This window comes from Monodelphis domestica, chromosome 2 (assembly GCF_027887165.1).
Source record: "Monodelphis domestica isolate mMonDom1 chromosome 2, mMonDom1.pri, whole genome shotgun sequence".
NCBI lineage: Eukaryota > Metazoa > Chordata > Mammalia > Didelphimorphia > Didelphidae > Monodelphis > Monodelphis domestica.
This window is the reverse complement of record NC_077228.1, coordinates 123933397-123957426: the sequence shown is the minus strand read 5'-3', so window position 1 is coordinate 123957426 and position 24030 is coordinate 123933397. Positions and strand designations below refer to the sequence as shown.

At 33.6% G+C, this 24030-nt stretch overlaps 1 protein-coding gene across 1 annotated transcript in view; it reads left to right on the top strand.

Annotated features, from left to right (window-relative positions):
• LOC130457142 (usherin-like) overlaps positions 1–24030 on the top strand; it is a 195773-nt gene that overhangs the window by 79446 nt on the left and 92297 nt on the right. The window contains exon 4 of the mRNA XM_056815926.1: positions 15488–15667. Within this exon, the coding sequence (XP_056671904.1) occupies positions 15488–15667 (180 nt within the window). The remainder of the gene's footprint in view (positions 1–15487; positions 15668–24030) is intronic.

The following is a 24030-nucleotide window of genomic DNA, read 5'->3' as shown; positions in this document are numbered from 1 at the left end:
TTTTAAATATGTGCTTATTTAATCTAGGAAAAATCAATTTATACCATTTCTAGTATATTTAATAGGAATGAGTGTTTTATTTTGTCAAAAACTTTTTCTGCATCTAATTTTTTGTTAATGTAATCAATTATGTTAATAGTTTTCCTTATTTAAAACCATTCCTTTGTACCTTGCATAAATCCTGTTTGGTCATAATATATAATCTTGGTGATATATTGCTTTAATTTCATCTTCTTTAGTGGTAAATTCATCCTTTTCATTCCTGATGCTAGTGATTTGATTTTCTTTTATTGTTAAAAAATCTTATTAACCAATGGTTTATTTTGTTTTTGTTGTTTTTATAAAACCAACTTACAGTTTTACTTAATTCAGTAGTTTTCTTACATTCAATTTTGTTAATCTTACCTTTAATTTTTTATAATTTCCAATTGAGCAGTTATTTAGAAAATTTTAATTTGTTCTTTTTCTAATTTTTAAAATTGTATACCCAATTCTTTTATCTTTTTCTGTTTTATTGATATAGTCAAATAGATTTTCCTTTAATTGCTACTTTTATTGTATCCTAAGTTTTGATATGTTATCTCCTTATCAACATTTACTATAAGATTAAATTATTTAGTATCTATTTCATTTTTACTAGATAAATTTTGTACATATATATTTTTTTACAGTGTTCTAATTATGTAAAATATTTTTCCTGGTTTTGCTCCTTTCATTTTTCAACTGACTACAAAAATCTTAAAAATTATTCATTTTTATAATACTGATTTTTATAGTCTAAATTCTCTGTTTACTCTATTCTGTATCTGTTCATTTAAGTCATATTATATTTCTTTGAAATTGCTTATGTCCTTAAGTTTTAAATACTTATGTTTATATTTATGTAAAAAACTCATGTAAAAAACTTAAAACACCTATATTTCCTCATATAAAATAACAATAACAATACTAACTAGCACTTACATAGTTCCTTTTTGTATCAGAACCTGCTAAATGCTTTATCAATATTATCTCATTTGATTATATTTCACATCTTTGTCATTCCTCAATTCTGGACATCCTCTAAAGTTTCTTTTTCCCCCACTACAAATAGTGAGTCTATTTTTCAACATATATGAGACTTTTCCTATTGCTCTGACCTTATTAAAATACCATCTATCATTGGCACTGCTGGATTGAAGGGCATCTCTTCAAAAGGCTTTTCTCAGTAGTACTGGCTTGAATAGTAAGTCCTTATTTCATTAATTTGTGTTTCAGATTAAATATTGGACCATTAAATTAGATTCTTTTTTTACATAATTTGTTCTTTTGGTCATTATCATCTACTTAAAATAACAACATCTTGTTGTGATCAATATTATCTTATAATATTCTTTGAGATTTGAATTTACAAGACTTTCCTCATTTCTACAGTTTTCATTATTACCCTTAAGATAATTCATCTTTTGTTCCCATAGTTGAATATTTAGAATTATTATTTTCTTAATTCTGTAAAGTAATATTTTGGTAGATTGATATGGTGTCAAATTTATAAAATAATTTGGATTGCATAATTTTTATGATATTGTCATGGCTCTTCCATAAACAAAAATAATCTATCTGATGATTTAATAGCCTTTGTTTCTTTATAGAGTTCTATTGATTTTCCCCTTATGTCCTTTAAATGTCTTCAAAACTTAAAAGTAATGTATATTATTAATTTATGGTTATTTTGAATGTTATTTCTTACTATAATTCCTTTTCTGATAATATGCAAAATGCTGATAATTTCTATGGCTTCATTTTTACTTGCTATTTACTGAGGTTCTTGTTTCAATTACTATTTTTTCTTTGAACCTCTAAAGTTTTAGTTTTCATATATAACATCTGAAAGAGGTAATTTTTCTTCCTCTTTTACTCTTTTTATTTCTTCATTTTTTTTATTGTCATGACTCTAGCATTTCTAGAATATCAGCTAACAGTTTGACAATATAATGTCCACCTATATGGTTGATCTTCTTAGAAAGACTGTTTAGTGTTTCTTTATTATATATTGAAATCCCCCAAGATATTAGATGGCTAATGCATTAATAGTAAGAGAAAGTTCACATATTTGCATATTTATGTATTTTTAGTGTTTCAATTCAATAAATACATACAATGTGAGATGTTGATTTATACCTAGTCTGCTGACCTGCTTTTCTGGTTTATTTGTTTTTTTTTCAGTAATTTCTGTCAAATCGGTTTCAAAATCTTGGATTTTTTTTGTTCATCAAATACTAGAATACTATGGTAAATTACATATATTAATTATGTATTAACCTATTCTACTTATATGCTACTTCATTTCTTAGCCAGTACCTATTGTGTTAATTTTCACTATGTAATACAGTTTGAAATCTGACACTGTTAAGCTACTGTACTTAGCATCCTTTTCCCCCATTGATTCCCTTGATATTCTTAAACTTTTGTCTTCCAGATGAATTTTGTTATTTTTTTCCAGCACCATAAAATCTGTTTTGGTAACTTGATTTGTAAGGAACTACATAACTTTTCTGAAATTAATTTAGGAAGAATTGTCATTTTCATTATGTCAGTTCAAACCACACATGAGTAATTAATGTTTCTCCCATTGTTTAGATCAGACTTTATGTGTGAAAAGGGTTTTGTAATTGTATTCATATAGTTCCTGGTTTTCTCTTGGAAGCATTTTTATGTTGGTTGCAGTTATTTTAAATGTAATATCTCTGTTCTAGCTCTTGATGCTAAAGTTTGTTGGTAATTTATTAAAGTGATGGTGATTTAAATGCATTTATTATGTCTCCTGTGACTTTATTGAAGTTAATTGTTTTAACTAGATTCTTTTAGTTGAGTCTCTAGCCACCTTAATATCATCATAGTATCTTCATAGAGTAATACTTTTGTTTCCATATTGTCTATTCTAATTCTTTTAATTTCTTTTCTCTCCCTTATTGCTTTAGCTAGCATTTCTGAGTCAATATTCAATAGCAGTGGTGTTAATGGCCATCCTTACTTTATTCCTGATCATCTTAGGAAGCCTTCCAACTTAGTTCCCTTACTTACATGCTTGCCAATGATTTTATAAAGTTACTAATTATTTTAAAGAAGACTCCATTTATGTCTGTTTTCTAATGTTTTAGTAGGAATGAAGGTTGCATTTCCTAAATGTTTCTTTTGCATCTCAAGAATCATAAAATTTGGGGTTTTATTGTTATTTATATAGTCAGTTACTTTGATAGTTTTCCTCATATTGAACCAGCTGTTCATTCCTAGTATAAATTCCTCCTGTAAAATATTGCTGTAATCTCCTTGCTAGTGTTTTATTAATTTTTACATCAATATTCATTTGGGAAATTGGTCTATAGTTTTCTTTCTCCATTTTTGCTTTTTGTTTTAGATATAGGACCATATTTATATCATCAGAGGAAGTTGGTAGAACTCCTTCTGTACAGATATTTCCAAATAATTTACATAGTGCTGGAATTAATTGTTCTTTAAATAGTTGGAAGCATTCATTTGTGAATCTATCTGGTCCTGGGTTTTTTTTTTCTTCAAGGAGTTCATTTATGGGTTATTCAATTTCTTTTTGTAAAATAAGGTTATTTAACTATTCCATTTCCTCTTCTGTTAGTCCATGCAATTTATATTTTTATAAATATTCATTCTTTTAACTTACTTTGATAGACTTACATAATTATACATAATTAGAATATATATTATATAATAGAGCAAACCAGCTTCTAATTTTTAAAAAATTTCATCTTCATTGGAGATGAATTCACTCTTTTCATTTGTAACAATGGCAATTTGGCTTTCTCATTTCTATTATTAATCGATTTAAACAATGGTTCATTTTATTGGACTTTTTTTTTATAAAACCAACTCCTAATTTTATTTATTTGTTCAGTGGTTTCATTATGTTCAATTTTATTTATCTTTCCTTTGTTTTCTGGAATGTCATATTTCTAGCCCTCATTTCCTTTAATGTAGAAGTCATTAAAACTTCTTTGATTTTGACTGTGGCTCAATGATATCTGAATTGTTTCTTTCTGGCTACTTCCAATATTTAATCCTTGACCTGGGCACTTTGAGTTTCCATTTTGGTATCTCTTTTAGGTGACAATCAGTGAATTCTTTAATTTTTTTCCTACTTTATCTTTTAATTCTAGAATATCTGTGCAGTTTTTCATGATAATTTCTTGAAATATGATATCTCATATCCATTTTGAATATAGCAATATTTCTTAAATTAACTCCCTGCAAACTATTTCCTGTCTGTTGTCTTTCCAATGAGAGATTTCACATTTTCTTCAATTTTTTTGATTTTGTCTTTGATTGTTTCTTTGTTTTTCATGAAATCATCAATTTTCACTTGCCTACTTTTAATTTTCATGGAATTGATTGACATATACTACTTTTTAAGTAATTCTTTCATCAGCAAAATTTTGTGACTCCATTTGGTCAGTTCTGTTTTTAAAGTGTTATTTTCTTCACTAGTTTTTGAGCCTCTTTTATTAAATTTGGACTTTCTTCTCATATTTTTCTTGCCTTTCTTTCATTTCTTTTCTCATTTTTTCCTTTAAATCCCTTATTTAATTTTTAATATCCTTTTTGAACTTTTCTGGGAATTCTTTTTGGTCCTGAGGCCAATTCACATTTCTCTTTGAAGCTTTGCTTATGATTATTTTTTCTTTCTTTTCTTCTTTTGTCTTTGTGTCTTGATCTTCCCTGTCATCTTAGTAACTTTTTATGTTTATTTTTTGTTACTTGCTCATTTTCCATTTTATTCTTAACTCTTTCCAATTAATTTTGGATTTGCCTCTCCATGTACACTTACTAATTATTATTTTCATTACATTGTGATCTGAGAAGGTCGCATTTATTATTTCTGCTCTTTTGCATTTCTTTGCAATGTTTTCATGCCCTAATACATGGTCAATTTTTGTGAATATACCTTATGTTGCTGAAAAGAAGTTGTATTCCTTTTTGTCCCTATTTATTTTTCTCCACATATCTACTAACTATATTTTTTCTAAGATTTCATTCACTTCTCTTTCTTATTTATTTTTGGTTTGATTTATCTAGTTCTGATAGAGGAATATTCAGGTCTCCCACTAGTATAGTTTTTCTATCTATTTCATCCTTGAGCTCCACTAGTTTCCCCTTTAGAAATTTGGATGCTGTGCCATTTGGTGCATATATCTTGAGTACGGATATTTCCTCATTGTCTATACTGACTTTTATCAGGATGTAATTAACTTCTCTGTCTCTTTTAATCAGATCTATTTTTACTTTGGCTTTGTCAGATATCACAACTCCTGCCTTCTTTTTATCAGTTGATGACCAACAGATTTGGCTCCATCCTCTTACTTGGACCCTATGCATGTCTACCTTCCTCATGTGAGTTTATTGTAGATAGCATATGATAGGGTTTTGGATTCTAATCCAACTCTGCTATTCACTCGCATTTTATGGGTGATTTCATTCCATTCATATTCAGAGTTATGATTACCAGCTGTGTATTTTCCAGCATTTTGATTTCTACTCCTTGTCCTGCCTTTTCTTCTTTCACTATTTCCTTCTACACCAATGTTTTGTTTTTTAATCAGTTCCCCTAATTCCCACCCTTATTTTATTTCCCTTTCTGCCCCCCTCTCTTCTTATTCCCCCTTATTTTTTTACAGTCCTTTTAAACTACCCTCCACCCTCTCCCTCCCTTGTACTGCTTCCCTCTCCACTAAACCCTTTGTTACCCTTCTACTTCCCTATAGAGTGCAAATCAATTCTCTGCCCTAATGGATTGAATTGTTCTTCCCTCTTTGGGTCAATTTCAATGCACGAGTTGAGTATTTCCTATCTCCAGCCTCTTTACCCTTCCAATGTATTGATGTTCTCCCCCCTCCCATCATGTGTTTCTTTATGACATTTAAATTTACCCCCTTCAGTTTCTTTTCCAATTTCATTTAGTATTAACCTCTTTTTAGCTCTATTTGTATATATATGGTTGATTTTGGCTTACAACACACTATTTTCTCATTTTAGTTCAAGTGCCTCAGTTTCCAGATGACTTATCTTGATTTTTAAGTTCTTTTCCCAATTGTCTTCAGCCTCTCTTAATTGTGTTTTGAATTGTATTTTGATTTCTTGCCTGTGTCCAATTTGCTGGGTTTTCTGTTTTATTACTTAGTGTTTCCTCCTCCTCTATTCTGTTTGCTCTTAGTTCATTTCCTGTATAGAAGCTGTGGATTGTAATTTCTTTTTTTTTTCTGTTGTTTGCTCTTATTTACCCCTTCTTTACTCCCTACAATTGTCTGTGCTCTTGCTCCTCTCATTTTTTGGGGGGTGCTTTTCTGTCAGTCTTCCCTCTTGGAGTTTGGTTAGCAAGTCTCTCAGTGCAGTCTGTGGGGGAGGGGTATTGGAGCTTTTGCTTCTCTGCCCTCTGGAGGCTTTGATTAGATTAAATTCCAGCAGTATGTGGGGGAGGGAGCTCCACTTCCCTCTGAAGACTTTTAAGCTTCCCTTCCCTCTGAAGACTTTTGATGGGATTAAGTCAGGCTGGGTTGGGCTGGATATGCCCTGAGACCAAAACCTCCTGGAAGGGGAGAGAAATATGAAGGGATTTTGCTGCTGCAACTAGGGTGCCCACTCTGTGCTCCTTCTCTAACTCTTTCCCCACTGCCTGTCTTTGACTCTCTGAGCCTGGCACAGCTTTGCCTGCAAGTTACTCCCTCTAGACCAGCGCCTTTGCCCACCCAGAGGTTCCAGCTGCGGCTGAAGGCTTAGTGCTCTAAGTGGGGGATGGGAGTTCTGGGACCTTCCTTCTTCCTTCCTCTTAAACCTGAGTGTTCTTGAATTCTGGCTTTTGGGGGTGTATCTTTTAAATTGAGTCCAGTAGGAGGGTTCCTTGGCTCTGTCTTGTTGTTAGTTTTGATTTTTAGTCCCCTAGGAGCATTTAGTTTGTAATTGGTAAGGAAGGGGTTTCAGAGGTCTGAGCATTCACTGTCTCTATGTTGCCATCTTGACTCTGCCTCTTGAGATTTTTCACGTGACAGTCCAAGGGAAGCAGCCTGAGTTCTCATGCTCAAGTTCCTCCAAGGTCAAGTTCTATGGTGAAGTTCCTATTTCTTAATTCTTTAATTTATGTTGAAGTTGAGCTCTATTCTGTGTTGGGAGTGTGGAATAGGAGGTGAGACACAGTCTGAATCTTCAAGTTTTTCATGTTGTTGATCTTTTTAGTGCAGTATGTTCCTTGCAAAAGTAAAGGAACTGGGATAGCTAGGTGGCTCAGTGAAAACAGACCTAGAGATGTAAGATCCTGGGTTCAAATCTGACATCAGTCACTTCCTAATTTGTGAACCTGGGCAAGTCATTTAACTCCCCTTGCCTAGCCCTTACTATTCTTATGCCTTGAAATTAAGAATTAAAAAAGTAGAATATCTCTAGGATAAGAGTCCCCTGTTTTTATGTAAGGTTATGCTTTATAAGTAGATGCTGTTAAGCTCAGAGTTTTTTTATGTAATATTTTGCCATTGAATAAAATGAAATATTCCCAGACTATGTATAATCTGAAAATAAATTGCACAGTTATATCTTTTACCAAATAATGTCTAATTAAAATAGCTACAATGATAATTATTATAAAGTAAAAAATATTTTTCATTGAATGATACCCCTTCTCAAATGTCCAAGTATTTTGTAGAATGTGTATTCCAGTTTCAACTAAATTATACACTAAGTATTTGGGTAGGTGTGTACTTTTTAAAGAGATGTATAAAAATTTTGAATTTGGGTGAAAATTTGAGTTTTCAGCAAAATTATAAATTATGAGACCCCAAAAGATATTTTCAAAGGGTCCTCCTTAAATGTTTTAATTGTATCACCTTTTGTTTTGGAAAAACCTATAAGAGCATTTTTAAAGGGGTAAATAAAATGAAGGGCAGCTAGGTGATGTGCACTAGGCTTGGAGTCAGGAGGACTGCTATTCATGAGCTCAAATATGGCCTCAGATACTTACTAGTTGTGTAACCTTAGGCAGGCCACTTAACCCTGTTTACCTCAGTTTCCTCATCTATAAAATGAGCTGGAGAAGGGAATGACAGCTGCAGTATATTTCTCAAGAAAACCCCAAATGCAGTCATGAGGTGTCAGACATAACTGAAACAACTGAACAAGATCAACAACAAAATAAAATGATGTTTGAATAAATGAAGTTTCTATTAGCTCAAATGGGCATGATTGATATTTATTGAGGGTTCAGTTGTCATCTTCCTCTAATCTTCCATATTCCATTTCCTTCTGGGAACTTTCCTATTGTCAAACCTGTGATAGCCCAGAGATACTTGAATTAAGACCTCAATAGAGGAGAAATATAGCTTTTCCCATTTAGAGTGTGAAGAGGGGAAATTAGTTAACATCTCTTCTACCTTAAAATGTAATTGGATTGAGAGAAAGGCTAACTTAAAATGGGACCAGTCTGACATGCAAAATCTTCACAAGATAACAAGAATCCATTTGGTTTGTTCTCTGTCATTTCTCATTACACTCTTTGTCATGAGAATGGACTCATGTTGTGCCATTTTCTGTTCTTGTTACAATCTTTGTCACATGAATAAGATATCAGAATGTTAATGCCTAACGTAAAGTATTTGGTGTGTGATGATTCCATAAGGTACCACTATGACCTTTGTAACATTATGTATTCTGATTGGTTGTCCATTTCACCTCTTTCCCACAAGTTAATAAGGCTGTAAAAAAGGGAGAGAATCGAAATGGCCAGCCAGTCAAATTACAGAATATTGAAAAGGTCAGAGCAGTACAGAACACAGAAAAAAATTATGGAATATATGAGGCATTAAAATTATTGTGACAATGATGATAACAAGAATGGTAAAAGATACCCATTTATGTTATTTCAATCTAGTGAAGACCATAGGAAGATGTGCCCAGGACAGCAATCATTTCCACATCACCAAATCCCAGGGGATTTACACACCTATTTATACTGGTGTTCAATAAAACAGATGGGCAGTTGTGTGCCAACCATTTTGCATAGTAAGCCTCTTACTCCTGAACATGCCAAGAATATTCAAAGAGGAACTCTTGCATGCCATGACAGGCATCTTAGTTGTAAAAAATTGAGAGGGACTAAGAAGGAAACTATTCCTACAAGATGATTGCTCTAAATTTGGAGCAAAAGATACATTTTTGCATAGGTATAGGCATGTGCATTTGCATAATTTCTTTGACCAGCTTTTCTTTTCTTTAAGAGACAGGGGTAAAAAAGGGGTATATGGCATAATTCTCTCTTTTAATGTTCCTTTGAAGTTGAAAAAATATACTACATATGTTGGTTTCAGGAAAATTACATAACTTTGGTCCCCTGAGTTGTCTGTTAAAAATGAACATTGTTTTTACCTGTGACTTTGTTAAGAATGCCTTTTTTTATCCATTTGCTCACACCTCAATTATATCCAGACATAGCCTGGGCTGTGAAAAGTCTGACCACTTGGCATATAGAAAGGACATAAAGGAAGTTCTTCCTTCTCTTCCCCATTCATAGACTTTTAAAGATTTAAAGTCCTCAGGCCTTTTCCTTGCCTTTCCTTTTCCTTTCCTTCCTTTGAACAAAGGGACAGAGACAATGACAAGAGACTTTTTACTATGGAAAACTCCTATCCTTCCAATGGGAACTACTCAATCACAGTTTTGGGAGGTGCTTGTGGGGTTGTTGCTACTGCAAGAGTTTAATTTCTCAGGTTCTGTTTACTCTAAAGAAAGAATTTTTTAAGCTTCTGTTCTTGTCATTCTATCTGACACTTTCCATAAAAGTAGCTGTTCCCTAATAGCTTACTTTTAATAGTAACAACCATTATGGAAATTATGGCCCAGAACTCTTGTCTGAGGTCATCCCAGAAAAAGATCACAAAGAGGACTAATTACCTTTATGAAGGAATTTGCTGTTCATTGCTTCAACATTTAGTAACTAGCACATGTCCCTCATGTCATAGGTGTTTAAAAAATACTTATGAATTTAATAAATAACCTTTAGAAAATTTCACTGTAAGTGTCCTGCTTTTCCCCTTGATGAAAGTTAGTGTCTTGGAGATTATTGTGAGCAGTAATGGCCTAGGTCATAATCCATGGTTAAAGAGAATGAGGACAAGCTCAAGTTGAAATATATATGGATGTGTATAGGGGTAAAGTCAGGGGAGAACATGTATAGTCAAAATGAAATGTGCTATCTACTTAGACTCACAAATAGGCTAAAGGCTGAAACTAGTGGGTGAGAAATGGCCTTCCATGATATGAAATGCTTATCATTTTCACACTTTTTTGTTTTATTCAGTGAGGCTGAACCAATGTGGTTGCATTTTCCAGCCCACTGAAAAACAAAGTTTATGCAATGAAAATTGGCAAAGCACAACCCTCTCAGGAGGGAGGAAACAGAGGACCTGAATTCTAATTCTCTTTCTTTAATATCTTAGCATACCAAATTGATAAAGTTCCAAAGAAGGGAGTTGATACAAAGGAGGGAAGGCTCTTTGGATACTGGGTTGTTTGGGTTTTTTTTTTTAGAGTATTTAGATTGGGATTTAATTAAGGTTACAAATGTTGTCAGATATCCTGGATTTGTTAATATGTGCTGAACACGAACATGCCCATTCTACTACTTGACTCTCAGAGATGTATAAATTTTCTCTCTCTCTTTCTCGGTCTCTCTCTCTCTCTGAATAAAGTGGTTATGTAATTACATACTTCTCATAATTATTGAGTAATTATATACTTCTTATAATTACCAAGTAATCATTGTTCTATAACTAGAACTTAATGTTACAACTAATTGTATAATTATCATGTATTAATGTTGTCATCTAGGGAACTTAGAACAAAGTGCTACCTTATATTTTTCTCTGCATTGCAATTTTAAAAAAATAGCAGCAGTATTTGTATGACTGGAATTTGTTTTTGCACAAAAGACCAATATCATGTGCATGTGTACTGAGACATTATTCTTATGGCACCACTTACCTTAGACATCGTCACTCAGCTGACTACTTTCTGCCTACTAACCTAGTAGTGATGGGACTGTGCCAATATGTCTTATAGAAGACATTATGCACCAGTGATGTCTTTGGAGTTTTTTCCATTCTTACCATGATCCAAAGAAATAAATACATATTATCTTGCTCTATTTCTGATAGGTATTGTTTTGGACAATACACACATGGTTCAAAGTAATAAAAATATTAAACAGGAAAATAGGATGTTGAGGTGCCTTATTGATAGTAGACAACTAATCAAATGATTGAAATCAGAGCATATGTGTAATCAAGTAAAAAAAATGGGAATTATTTAGCCTAAAGAAGGGAAGATAGTGAGGACATGATAGCTGAATTCACACATTTAAAGCACTAATAATGAAAGAAGAGTTAACATTATTCTGCTTGACCCCACAGGTCAGAGGCAGAAAAGAAGGAAAATAAAATTTGCTAATATAGATACAGGGAATTTTTTTTCAACAGAGCTGTCCAGAAATATACTGGATATGAGTTTAGACCTCATTAAAGTTCTTTAAGTGGATGCTGGATGATTCCTGATTAGGAAAGTTATATAGATAGATAACTGTTATTGGCCCCAGAAGTCTCTTATATTTCTGTTTTTTGGTATTATTACATAAATCTTGTGAGGAATGCATTTTATAAATTTAAAGTAAGTTGTAAAGGTATTATCATTAATAAGTAGTATCACTATGACTTTTTCCACTGTATTTTTTCCTTTTCTAGAAACTTAGAATCATAGAATATCCAAAAAAGAAGGTAGTTTAGAAGTCACCTACTAAAAGTCCTAACAAAATGAATCCCCTTTACAATATTCTGGGGTGTTCACACAGATGAAGGATTTAGATGAAGGATTTGCAAACCTAAAGTGCTATGTAAATGCTAGAGAAGAGAATAATGATGATAATATAATAATGAAGATGATCACAATGAGCTAGGCACTATCTCCTTCTCTCATGATATTTTTCTTCCCCATCACACTTTGCTCTTTTTCTCTCCCTCCTCCCTCTTTTCTTCTTTCCCCTATTTAAGGTACTCCTTCCAATTCTACAATGGAAACTTTCCACCAGCCATTTAACAGAAAATAAACTCCTCAAGGGCAGAGACAATTGCTTTTCTCTTTGTTGACCCTTTCACAGTGCTTGGTGCATGGTAAACAATGATCAAATTAGCTTGTTGGATCAATGAACTAGTACCAAGAGAACTGACTGCTCCTTAGGAACTTGTTTCATAATTAAGATTGTCTTGCTTTCTTTTTCATTTTCCACAACTCTGAACATAAATGGACTGAATTTAGGAGTGTCATATTTCAATATTGGGTAAGCCCCAATAGAGTAGCTATTTGCTTCAGTAGAAAGAATGCAGGGAATCTCATTTTCTTAAGTTTAAATCTGGCCTCAGACACTAACTAGCTATGAGACCCTGGACAAGTCACTTAAACCTGTTTACCTCGGTTTCTAATATGTAAAATAAACAAAAGAAGGAAATGGCAAACCACTACAGTATCTTTGCCAAAACTACATTAAATGAAGTCACAAAAGCGGGGGGGGGGGGGGGGGGGGGGAAGGGACAATAGAACAACAACAAAAAACTAAAATTCCTAACTTTCTATAAAATGCTTTGAGCAATATATTCTGTTGTACCAATAGAAACCTAAACAATCACTTAATTATCTGCTTTGAGATTTCACTAATACATTTCTCAGGGAATCTATCCCACTTGAAAATAGATATTATTATCATTATTTTAAATTTTCTATTTTATTTCATTTTTTCTTCCATTTCTTCATGTCCAAACTTTTCACAAACACATACAAACATGAGTCCTTTAAAAACAGGATGTAAGTCAGGAGCAAAAAAGATCTTGACAGGCTAAAAAACAATGAACTAAATCTAAAAAGATGAAATCCAATCAAGATAAGTTAGTCTTATACTCAAAAAATCTTTACAAATATACTATGGATAAAGGCATGGTTAGACAGCAGTATGAAATAGATCTAAGAATTGTTGTGGTCTGAAAGAAGTTGTGATGTAGCAGTCACGTTTTAATATGTTTTTGGTTACATTAAAAAAGCAATAGATTCCAAGAATAAAGAAATATTAACCATGCTAGTATCTGTAGTAGTATTGTGTTTAGATCTGGACATGTTCTGTGAAGACATTGATAAACTGGAAAGATGTCCAGAGGTGGATAGCCTAGATAATGAGAGATTTCTAGTCTATCTTGTGAAGGCTGGTTGAAAGAACTAAGATATTTAGAATACAAGAGAAGATTTCAAGGAGGACATAGTAGCTGTGTTCAAGTATTTGCATGCCTGATCTGTTTAATACTAGAGGGAAGAACTAGGAGACTTGGTTAGAAGTTTGAAAGAGGTAATTACAATTAGAACAGCCTCAAAGTGGAAAGAATGGCCCCAAAGGGAGTAGTTTCCTCTTAGAGAAACTCTTGAATCTAAGGCTGGAAGAATTTTTATGTCCTAGGTGTGATTTTTTTAATATATATTCTTTAGATGACTACTGAGGTTATCCCCTACCCCTAACCTCTGAAATTCTGGGATTTTATCATTTGTGCCATTGGTCTTCCTTTTGGAATTTATAATATATAATTAATTTGACAGAGTAGAAGATATTAGCATAGTGCTGCTTTGCTGATTAAAGCACTCACGGATTGTAACTGATAAAAATATAAGAGCATATAACGTAAACTAAGCAGTGCTTTGTCATAGGTTAAACTATGGGACAGCACCATTCTAAATGGACTACTCTGTAGTCATAAAACTGCTTATTTGGAAGCAATCATTATTGTATATTTCCTAAATTGTGATAAAGCATTAATTTTAGCTGATGCTATGTTATATAAAATATGTGATTCATGAATATTTGTTAACAAAAGATTCACATTTGCTTTTAGCATATGTGCATGCAGCAGTTATTTTTCCACATTAAATAGATTACAGCAATGATTCATTTTAAACAATGGATGATCTTTTTTTAGTAAAATAATTTCTTTTTATGGAGAAAGGGAGCCAAATATCACGTGTATTCATTATTCATTGACTAACTTTCCATACAAAGTTTATGTGGGTGAGAGGTGGAAGGAGGAGAAAGAGAACTGCCCATAGATAGTACTTTGGCAAAAATGGTATGCTATTTTAAGTGAATGTTAAAGTTTTTAAGGGTTATCTTTGTTATACCCAAACAGAAAGAGTTTGGTAAAAGCATATCTCTTAAATGATCATTTATAAGGAAGTTAATTCATTTACATTTTCTTTTGCTTCACATAAATCTTTTCACAAAAGGAAGTCATTCCAAAAAGTGGTCAAGGTATTTGTTAGGAAAAAATATATATCATTAACCACTTTAGACAGGATTAGATTTTATAATGCAGAAATATTCTAGGGATCCTTATCTTCTCTTATTCAAATTATTATTAATAAATTTTTAAAATATAATACTTGGAGTTTGGGACATTAATTTAAATCTTACACTAGTGAACAGGAAGAAGATTCCAACCCTATTGTCAGGCCCATATTTAAAATATTTGTAACTTGGCAACTAGTATAAAAGCTTTTGCTTGTTTGACAGTTGTTTTTCTCAGAATAATATCTCCTCTGCAATGAAGCATTGAGGTAGGACTTTATTATATATATATATATATATATATATTCACTCACAAATATATATATATATTTATTTGTGAGTCACCATAGTTTGACCATGAGTCAGGTGCTTGACATGTGTGAGCCTCAGCTCTGTTGTCTATAAAATAAGGGTAAATGATCATACCTATCTCTTTATCTTAAGGAGTAAGGGCTTAGTAAACCTTAAAACTATATAAAAGGGAAATATTTCATTCCTTTAATATCTGAAATTGTAAAAGATTTTATTGATCAATCCAAATATTTTAGCTACAAATGGCAAAATCATGTCATAAGTTTAATCCTCTATTCCCAGAATGTTTTCCCTTTTCATCTCCCCATTTATATGCCTTAGTTTCCTTCAGAGCTCATCTCAAGTACCACCTTCTATAGGAAACCTTTCTTGGACATTAATGTTCTTTGTGCTCACCTTACCTCTTGTTTCCCTAAGGAGAATGTAAGTTTCTGGAGGGCAGGAATTATTTTTAATTTTACCTTCTGTATCCCTATTGTCTTGTAGAAATGAGTTGTATAATTAATGCCTGCTAAGTTTACAACACTTGATACCTTCAGAGCTGATTGGAAAGTAGTCAAAAATATGAACTTGGCCATGGCATACCTGGTGGAGTAAAGATGAATAGACATGAATTGCATTTTACATCTGTACTTTTCATCAACAATAACTTGCATTTGCATCATACTCTAAAGCCTGCAGGTGTTTTATATAAGTCTCAACAAATCCTTATAAAGTAAAAATCTTACTAATGATAGCTTTTCATGTTTCTTTTAACAGTCAAATACAACTACAGTCTTCTGAATGACACACAAATCTTATATCACACTGAAGAGGCTAACCTGTGGGTGCCCATTAGTGGATTGGTTCCATTTTCTAACTACACTGTGGAAGTGAATGCATCAAATAGCCAAGGCAGTGTGATAAGTGATCCTATAACAATCATGATGCCTCCAGGGGGTAAGCTTATGAAATAAAATGTTGTTTCTCTAATTTTACAAATGCACTACAGCCAATTATCCTTTAATCACCTTGTTTATTATTAAGTTTAATTATTTTGAATTTAGAGACTTAATTTATTTGTGTTACTGGTTGTAGTTTTTGCTTACAAAATTGTTTCATTTTAAAAATTAGCATTGCCTATTTCCCATGCCAGATATTTCCACACATATCTTACCTATATTATACATGCAAGAATAGGAGAAAATTTTCTTTTTGTTTACATGAAGAGTCTGTTTCTTGTACTGAAGAAGAAAGATTCAAACTAAACTTCCATCTCCTGGGACAGTGACACATGGCCCTAACGTCATTATTTTGTAAATTTATTAAAGAAAAGTTAAAATAATGCTATTTCCATTTTTGTCTTTTTAAGGTTAAAAAAGTAGTGTTGCATAGTTGATGAAGTGCTAGTCTTGGAGTCAGGAAGAACTGAATTCAAGTGTTGCCTTTAACACATCCTGGCTATGTGACTTAATCTATCAATGATCTAGGCTGTTGTCTGACTATAACTAGCAGAAGGAATTTTGTTACTGAGAAATCTCTATATTGATGAGATCACAAGTTTTCCTCTCCTCATTAAAGAGTGTGTGTGTGTGAGAAAGAGACAGAGACAGAGACAGAGAGAGATTAATTTAACACTAGGGAGACTGGTGTTCAGTAAAGCATTGTAAGAGAGATGTAGAGAAGCTATCAGCTTCTTAGGCAGAAGGTTGGCATTTGCTTTTTGAAAAATCCCAGGGTGTTATGTTGAGAAAATCAATGCAAATTCCCTGAACAAGGAGGTTGAGAATCCTCCTTCCCATCTAGTATGTCATCACTTTTCTTGTTTTTATTTTGTTTTATTTAGTTTTAATGGAGAGAGAATGGAATAGAAGAGGCCTTCTATTCTGACATCATGGAATCTTTCCTATTATTCTCTACAAAAACAATGGATTTCTTTCATGTAGATAGCAAGGTGGCATCCTGCTCCTCTGCTTATGTTAATGATCTTAAATCTTTCTTGTCGGATCCATTAGGGACAGTACAATGAATAACTGGGTTATGCTAACTGGAATGCTATAGAATTATACCTTCTATGGACTTAGGACAATGTGATAGAGTGGAAAGGGTCTTGATTACAGAATCACAGGATCTAAATTCAAAACCTTTCTTATTAATACCCTTGTATTCTATTATGGTCACTTCATATTTCTGATTCAGCTTTTTCAGGTATAAATTGAGGGAATTCAACTAAATGACTCAAAAATTTCCTTTCAACTTTTAGAAAGTAGTCCTGGGAATTTCTATTCCCTTATTTTAATTTTGAAGTGGCATGAAGAAACTATTTTGCCAAAAGAAATTCAATTTTATTATTCTTTGTGTGAGATTTCCTCCATTTTGGGACAGTTTGGGTATGAACCTGATTTCAAAATTTTGATATTGTTCAACTTCATTTCTGTAGAGATGTAACTTGTAGATTTTTAAAAGCTTAGTTGGTAGAGCTATAGTACTAATGAAGTTAATGAAGGCTATGTGTTTGATTATGAGAGTAGTTTATTACATTTCTTCCAAGAAAATATTTAATTCCACTTGTCACTGTAAGTCTGATGAACCACTTGTCACAAAGGGACTGGGTGGGGTCAACTTAACAGAGGAAACATTATAAAAACACATCTAAGTATATGTATTACTGACTGTATTTATTTAAAACATAATGAAAGCAATAGCAATAATGACAAGTTATTATTATTATTATTATCATTTTCTTTGGGAATAAGACTACTATGAATCCATGATGTCAACAGGATTGTTATATAGCCCACTAATAAAAATCAATACCTTACTATGTCTTTATTTTGTCCATGTTTCATCAAAATCATCCATAGGTGATCCACCTAAAACCTATTCTTTCTTCTTATAAAACAAAATAGAGGGATTTCAGGGTGCCTTCCCTGAAATTATTATTAATCTTCCATTATAACAATTATGCCATAATCCTTTCCCACAATGTAGTCCCTATGATGCCTGTTAACATTTTGGGGGTTCCCTGGTCATTATACGTTACATGTGACAAAGAGGAAATTGCCTTTTCTCTTCCAAAAACTTTGCTGTATTGGATTCTCAAATGATCCACTTGTCTTAGATCCTAGTGGAAATTACTAGACTATAAATTCCATGATGGTAGGGAATGTGTCTAATTTAAACTTGAAACCCTTCATCCATATACATTGTTCTTTAGTCTTTTCAGTTGTGTACAAGTCTTTGGGATCCCATTTGAGGTTTTCTTTCCAAAGATCCTGGGGTGATTTGCTGTTTCTTTTCTCCAGCTCATTTTACAGCTGAGGAAATGGACACAACCAGGATTAAATGACTTGCTTAGGATCACACAGTGACTAAGTGTCTGAAGTCAGATGTGAAATCTGTAAAAATAGTCTTCTCTATTCCAGGCCCTGGCTATCTACCACCTGGCCTCCCAATATACATTGAAGGATGGTAAACATTTATTGAATGAATAAGTGATTGAATGTCATTTCAAGAGTAAAAACCTCTGAGTCTCATATGTACTTTGTTCCCAGAATGACTGGAAAGATGGATTCGTAATTCTTTGTATATGTTTAGGATTCTACTTTCATTTTTTCCCTGAATAAACTGGGTGTCAGAAGGGATCTCCTACACTTCATCAAAGCAGCCTGGAGTCTGATCCATTGTAGACTCTAAGAAGAAAACTCAATAATCACCAAACATTTATTAAATACTTAATATATGCTGGCCATTGTGCTAACAATTTTAGGTACAAAGAAAAGTAAAAAATATGGTACCTGTCCTCAAGGATGTCACATTCTAATGGAGGAGACAAAATGGAATTATTTATGTATATTATGGATGGAAGTTACTTTCAGAGGGAATGTACTGCTTGAGCTTAAACAGGGGAGAAGAGCCCCAAAGGTTCAGACCAGGGGCTGAAGGTCCTTTAGGTAGGAGCAAGAAATAAAAGTCCAAAGAGATAAGAATCTTTTGGTCAGAAAGACTGCAGAGCTGGTAGCTACTGCCAGCACAGTTTGTTGGATAGGGGAAGGGTTTATGAAGGAAAAAAACACAGGAATGAAGGAGTGGAGGGAGCATGAGTACATGTAATGTTCAGAAAATTCATGGTTAAATGCATACCAAAACATATTCTGTCTCAAGATAGTTTTTCCAGCTATCTGTGCCACTTCCTAAGATATTTAGTCTACTGGGATAGGGGAGATATTCACATTCCAATCTTTGTCCTTAGACCTAGAATATTATTTCCAAAGTTTGGACCTTTGCCTAATTTCTTAGGCCCCAGACTTGGTTAGTCTCTGTCAATGCACTATCAAAGCAAAGACCTGGAATAGCCTCCTGTTAAAAATAGAATTTGAACTGAGTCTTGAAGGAAGCCAGGGAGAAAAGAGACAGTGGTAAGAACGAGAAGAATTCTAAAGAAGAAGAAAAAGCAGTCTCAATGGATGGAGTCTGGGCTTGAAGTGGTCCATAGGAAGAACCACTCAGAGGCCAGCATAGCTGGATTATAGAGTATGAAGAGGAGTGTAAAGCGTAAGACAGTTGGCAAGTTTGGAATTGGAATGTGAGGACTTTAAATGCCAAGCAAAGAATTTTCTATTTAATTCACGAGATGACAGGAAGTCAGTGGAGTTTTACTAAGTAGGGGAATGACAGCTTTCCCAGTGATAGACCAATCCTTGTCCAAATCCAAGAATACTTAGAGGACATTTTTTTATGAGAAAGATAACTCTACTTAGAACTGGCTAGTATAAGGTTCCATCTGTACTGCTCTATTGATGCAAAAGATATTCATTATCTGTTGAATAATAAATAATAAGAATGTCTACCTTTGTTTTTTTTAAACATTATTTTACTTGGTTATTTACAAACATTATTCATTGGAAACAATGATCATTATCTTTTCCTCCTGACACCCCCCTCCCACCACTTCTCCCATAGCCGGTGCACAATTCCACTGGGTTTCACATGTGTTCTTGGTTCGAACCCATTTCCATGTTGTTGGTATTTGCATTAGAGTGTTCATTTAGAGACTCTACTCAGTCATTTCCTCTCAGCCCCTGTAGTCAAGCAGTTGCTTTTCATCGGTGTTTTTATTCCCACAGTTTATCCTCTGCTTGTGGATAGTGTTTTTTAGATCCCTGCAGATTGTTCAGAGACATTGCATTGTCCCTAGTGGAGGAGTCCATTACCTTTGATTGTACCACAGTGTATCAGTCTATGTACAATGTTTTCCTGGTTCTGCTCCTTTCACTCTGCATCACTTCCTGGAGGTTGTTCCAGTCTCCATGGAATTCCTCCACTTTATTATTTCTTTTAGTACAATAGTATTCCATCACCAACATATACCACAATTTGTTCAGCCATTCCCCAATTGAGGGGCATCCCCTCATTTTCCAATTTTTGGCCACCACAAAGAGTGCAGCTATGAATATTCTTGTACAAGTCTTTTTCCTTATTGTCTCTTTGAGGTACAAACCCAGCAGTGCTATGGCGGGATCAAAGGGCAGACAGTCTTTTATCGCCCTTTGGGCATAGTTACAAACTGCCCTCCAGAATGGTTGGATCAGTTCACAACTCCACCAGCAATGAATTAATGTCCCTACTTTGCCACATCCCCCTCCAACATTCATTACTTTCCATGGCTGTCATGTTAGCCAATCTGCTAGGTGTGCGGTGATACCTCAGAGTTGTTTTGATTTGCATCTCTCTGATTATAAGAGATGTAGAGCACTGTTTCATGTGCTTATTAATAGTTTTGATTTCTTTGGCTGAGAACTGCCTGTTCATGTCCCTTGCCCATTTATCAATTGGAGAATGGCTTGGTTTTTTGTACAATTGATTTAGCTCTTTGTAAATTTGAGTAATTAAACCTTTGTCAGAGGTTTTTATGAAGATTGCTTCCCAATTTGCTGCTTTCCTTCTGATTTTAGTTATATTGGTTTTGTGTGTACAAAAGCTTTTTAATTTGATGTAGTCGAAATTATTTATTTTACATTTTGTGACTCTTTCTATGTCTTGCTTGGTTTTAAAGTCTTTCCCTTCCCAAAGGTCTGACTATTCTGTGTTTACCTAATTTACTTATAGTTTCCTTCTTTATGTTCATGTCAGTCACCCATTTTGAATTTATTTTGGTGTAGGGTGTGAGGTGTTGATCTAATCCTAATCTCTCCCACACTGTCTTCCAGTTTTCCCAGCAGTTTTTATCGAATAGTGGATTTTTGACCCAAAAGCTAGGATCTTTGGGTTTATCATATATTGTCTTGCTGAGGTCACTTACCCCAAGTCTAATCCACTGATCCTCCTTTATGTCTCTTAGCCAGTACCAAATTGTTTTGATGACTGCTGCTTTGTAATATAATTTAAGGTCAGGGACTGCAAGGCCCCCATCATATGTGGTTTTTTTTTTCATTATTTCCCTGGATATCCTTGATCCTTTGTTATTCCAAATGAACTTTGTTATGGTTTTTTCTAAATCAGTAAAGAAATTTTTTGGAAGTTCTATGGATATGGCACTAAATAGATAGATAAGTTTGGGTACGATGGTCATTTTTACTATATTGGCTCATCCTACCCATGAGCAGTTAATGTTTTTCCAATTGCTCAAGTCTAGTTTTAGTTGGGTGGAGAGTGTTTTGTAGTTGTGTTCATATAGTTCCTGTGTTTGTCTTGGGAGATAGATTCCTAGGTATTTTATTTTGTCTCAGGTGATTTTGAATGGGATTTCTCTTTCTAGTTTTAGCTGCTGAACTATGTTGGAGATGTATAGAAATGCTGATGACTCATGCAGGTTTATTTTGTATCCTGCAACTTTGCTAAAGTTGTTGATTATTTCAATTAGCTTTTTGGTTGAATCTCTAGGATTCTTTAAGTAGACCATCATGTCATCTGCAAAGAGCGATAGCTTAGTTTCCTCTTTGCCTATTTTGATGCCTTCAATTTCTTTTTCTTCTCTAATTGCTACTGCTAGTGTTTCTAGAACAATGTCAAATAGTAGAGGTGATAATGGACATCCTTGTTTCACTCCTGATCTTATTGGGAATGCATTTAGTTTATCCCCATTGCAGATGATATTGGCTGATGGTTTTAGATATATACTGTTTATTATTTTTAGGAACGACCCTCCTATTCCTATGCTTTCTAGTGTTTTCAATAGGAATGGATGTTGTATTTTATCAAAGGCTTTTTCTGCATCTATTGAAATAATCATGTGATTTTTGTTGGTTTGCTTGTTAATATGGTCGATTATGTGGATAGTTTTCCTAATATTGAACCAGCCCTGCACCCCTGGTATAAATCCTACTTGATCATGGTGAATGACCCTTCTGATCACTTGCTGGAGTCTTTTTGCTAGTATCCTATTTAAGATTTTTTCATCTATACTCATTAGGGAGATTGGTCTATAATTTTCTTTCTCTGTTTTTGATCTACCTGGTTTTGGAATCAGTACCATGTTTGTGTCATAAAAGGAGTTTGGTAGAATTCCCTCTTTGCTTATTATGTCAAATAGTTTGTATAGTATTGTGATTAACTGTTCTCTGAATGTTTGATAGAATTCACTTGTGAATCCTTCGGGGCCTGGAGATTTTTTCTTAGGGAGTTCTTTGATGGCCTGTTGGATTTCGTTTTCTGATATGGGATTATTGAAGAATTCTATTTCTTCTTCTGTTAGTCTAGGCAGTTTGTATTTTTGTATATATTCATCCATATCGCCTAGATTGCTGTATTTATTGCCATATAATTGGGCAAAGTAATTTTTAATGATTGCCTTGATTTCCTCTTCATTGGGGGTGATGTCCCCCTTTTCATCTTTGATGCTGTTAATTTGCTTTTCTTTCTTCCTTTTTTTAATTAGATTGACCAGTACTTTGTCTATTTTGTTTGTTTTTTCAAAGTACCAGCTTCTTGTCTTATTTATTAAATCAATAGTTTTATCACTTTCAATTTTATTAATTTCTCCCTTAATTTTTAGGATTTCTAGTTTGGTTTTCTGCTGGGGGTTTTTAATTTGGTCACTTTCGAGTTTTTTTATTTGCATTTCCAATTGATTGATCTCTGCTTTCCCTAGTTTGTTAATATATGCACTCAGGGATATGAATTTACCTCTGATTACCACTTTGGCTGCATCCCAAAATGTTTGAAAGGATGTCTCGCCATTGTCATTTTCCTCGATGAAATTATTAATTGTTTCTATGATTTCTTCTCTAACTAAATGATTTTGGAGTATCATATTGTTTAGTTTCCAATTAGTTTTTGATTTGGTTTTCCATGTACCATTACTGATCGTTATTTTTATTGCCTTGTGATCTGAAAAGGCTGCATTTATTATTTCTGCTTTTCTGCATTTGTGTGCCATGTTTCTGTGACCTAATGTATGGTCAATCTTTGTGAATGTGCCATGTGATGCTGAGAAGAAGGTGTATTCCTTTTTATCCCTATTTATTTTTCTCCATATGTCTATTAATTCTAATTTTTCTAAGATTTCATTCACTTCTTTTATCTCTTTCTTATTTATCTTTTGATTTGATTTATCTAAATTTGATAATGGTTGGTTCAAGTCTCCCACAAATATGGTTTTACTGTCTATTTCTTCCTTCAATTCTCCTAGTTTCTCCATTAGAAATTTGGGTGCTATATTATTTGGTGCATATATGTTGATTAGTGATATTTCCTCATTATCTAAAGTCCCTTTTAACAAAATATAATTACCTTCCCTATCCCTTTTGATCAGGTCTATTTTTGCTTTGGCTTTATCAGATATCATGATTGCCACTCCTGCCTTCTTTCTGTCAGTTGAGGCCTAGAAGGTCTTACTCCATCCTTTAATTCTGACCTTGTGGGTGTCTACCCACCTCATGTGTGTTTCTTGAAGGCAACATATGGTAGGGTTTTGGATTCTAATCCATTCTGATATTCATCTATATTTTATGGGTGAGTTCATCCCATTCACATTCAAAGTTATGACTGTCACTTGTGGACTCCCTGGCATTTTGATATCCTTCCCTAATTCTAACCTTTCTTCTTCAGCTCTACCTTTTAGTCCAGTGATTTACTTTAAGTCAGTCCCATTTGTCCCCTCCCTTGATATGTTTCCCTTTCTAGTCCCTCCCTTTTTGTTCCCTACCCCTTCCCCCTCTTCTTCCCTCCCTTTTTTGTGTTTCCTCCCCCATACCCCCCTTGGTTTTTCCTTCTCCCTTCCCTTGTTGGGTAAGATAGAATTCAAGATCCCAATGGATCTGGATGTTCGTCCCTCTCAGAGTTGATTTCCCTGAGAGTAAGGTTTAAGTAAAAACTCTCTTCCT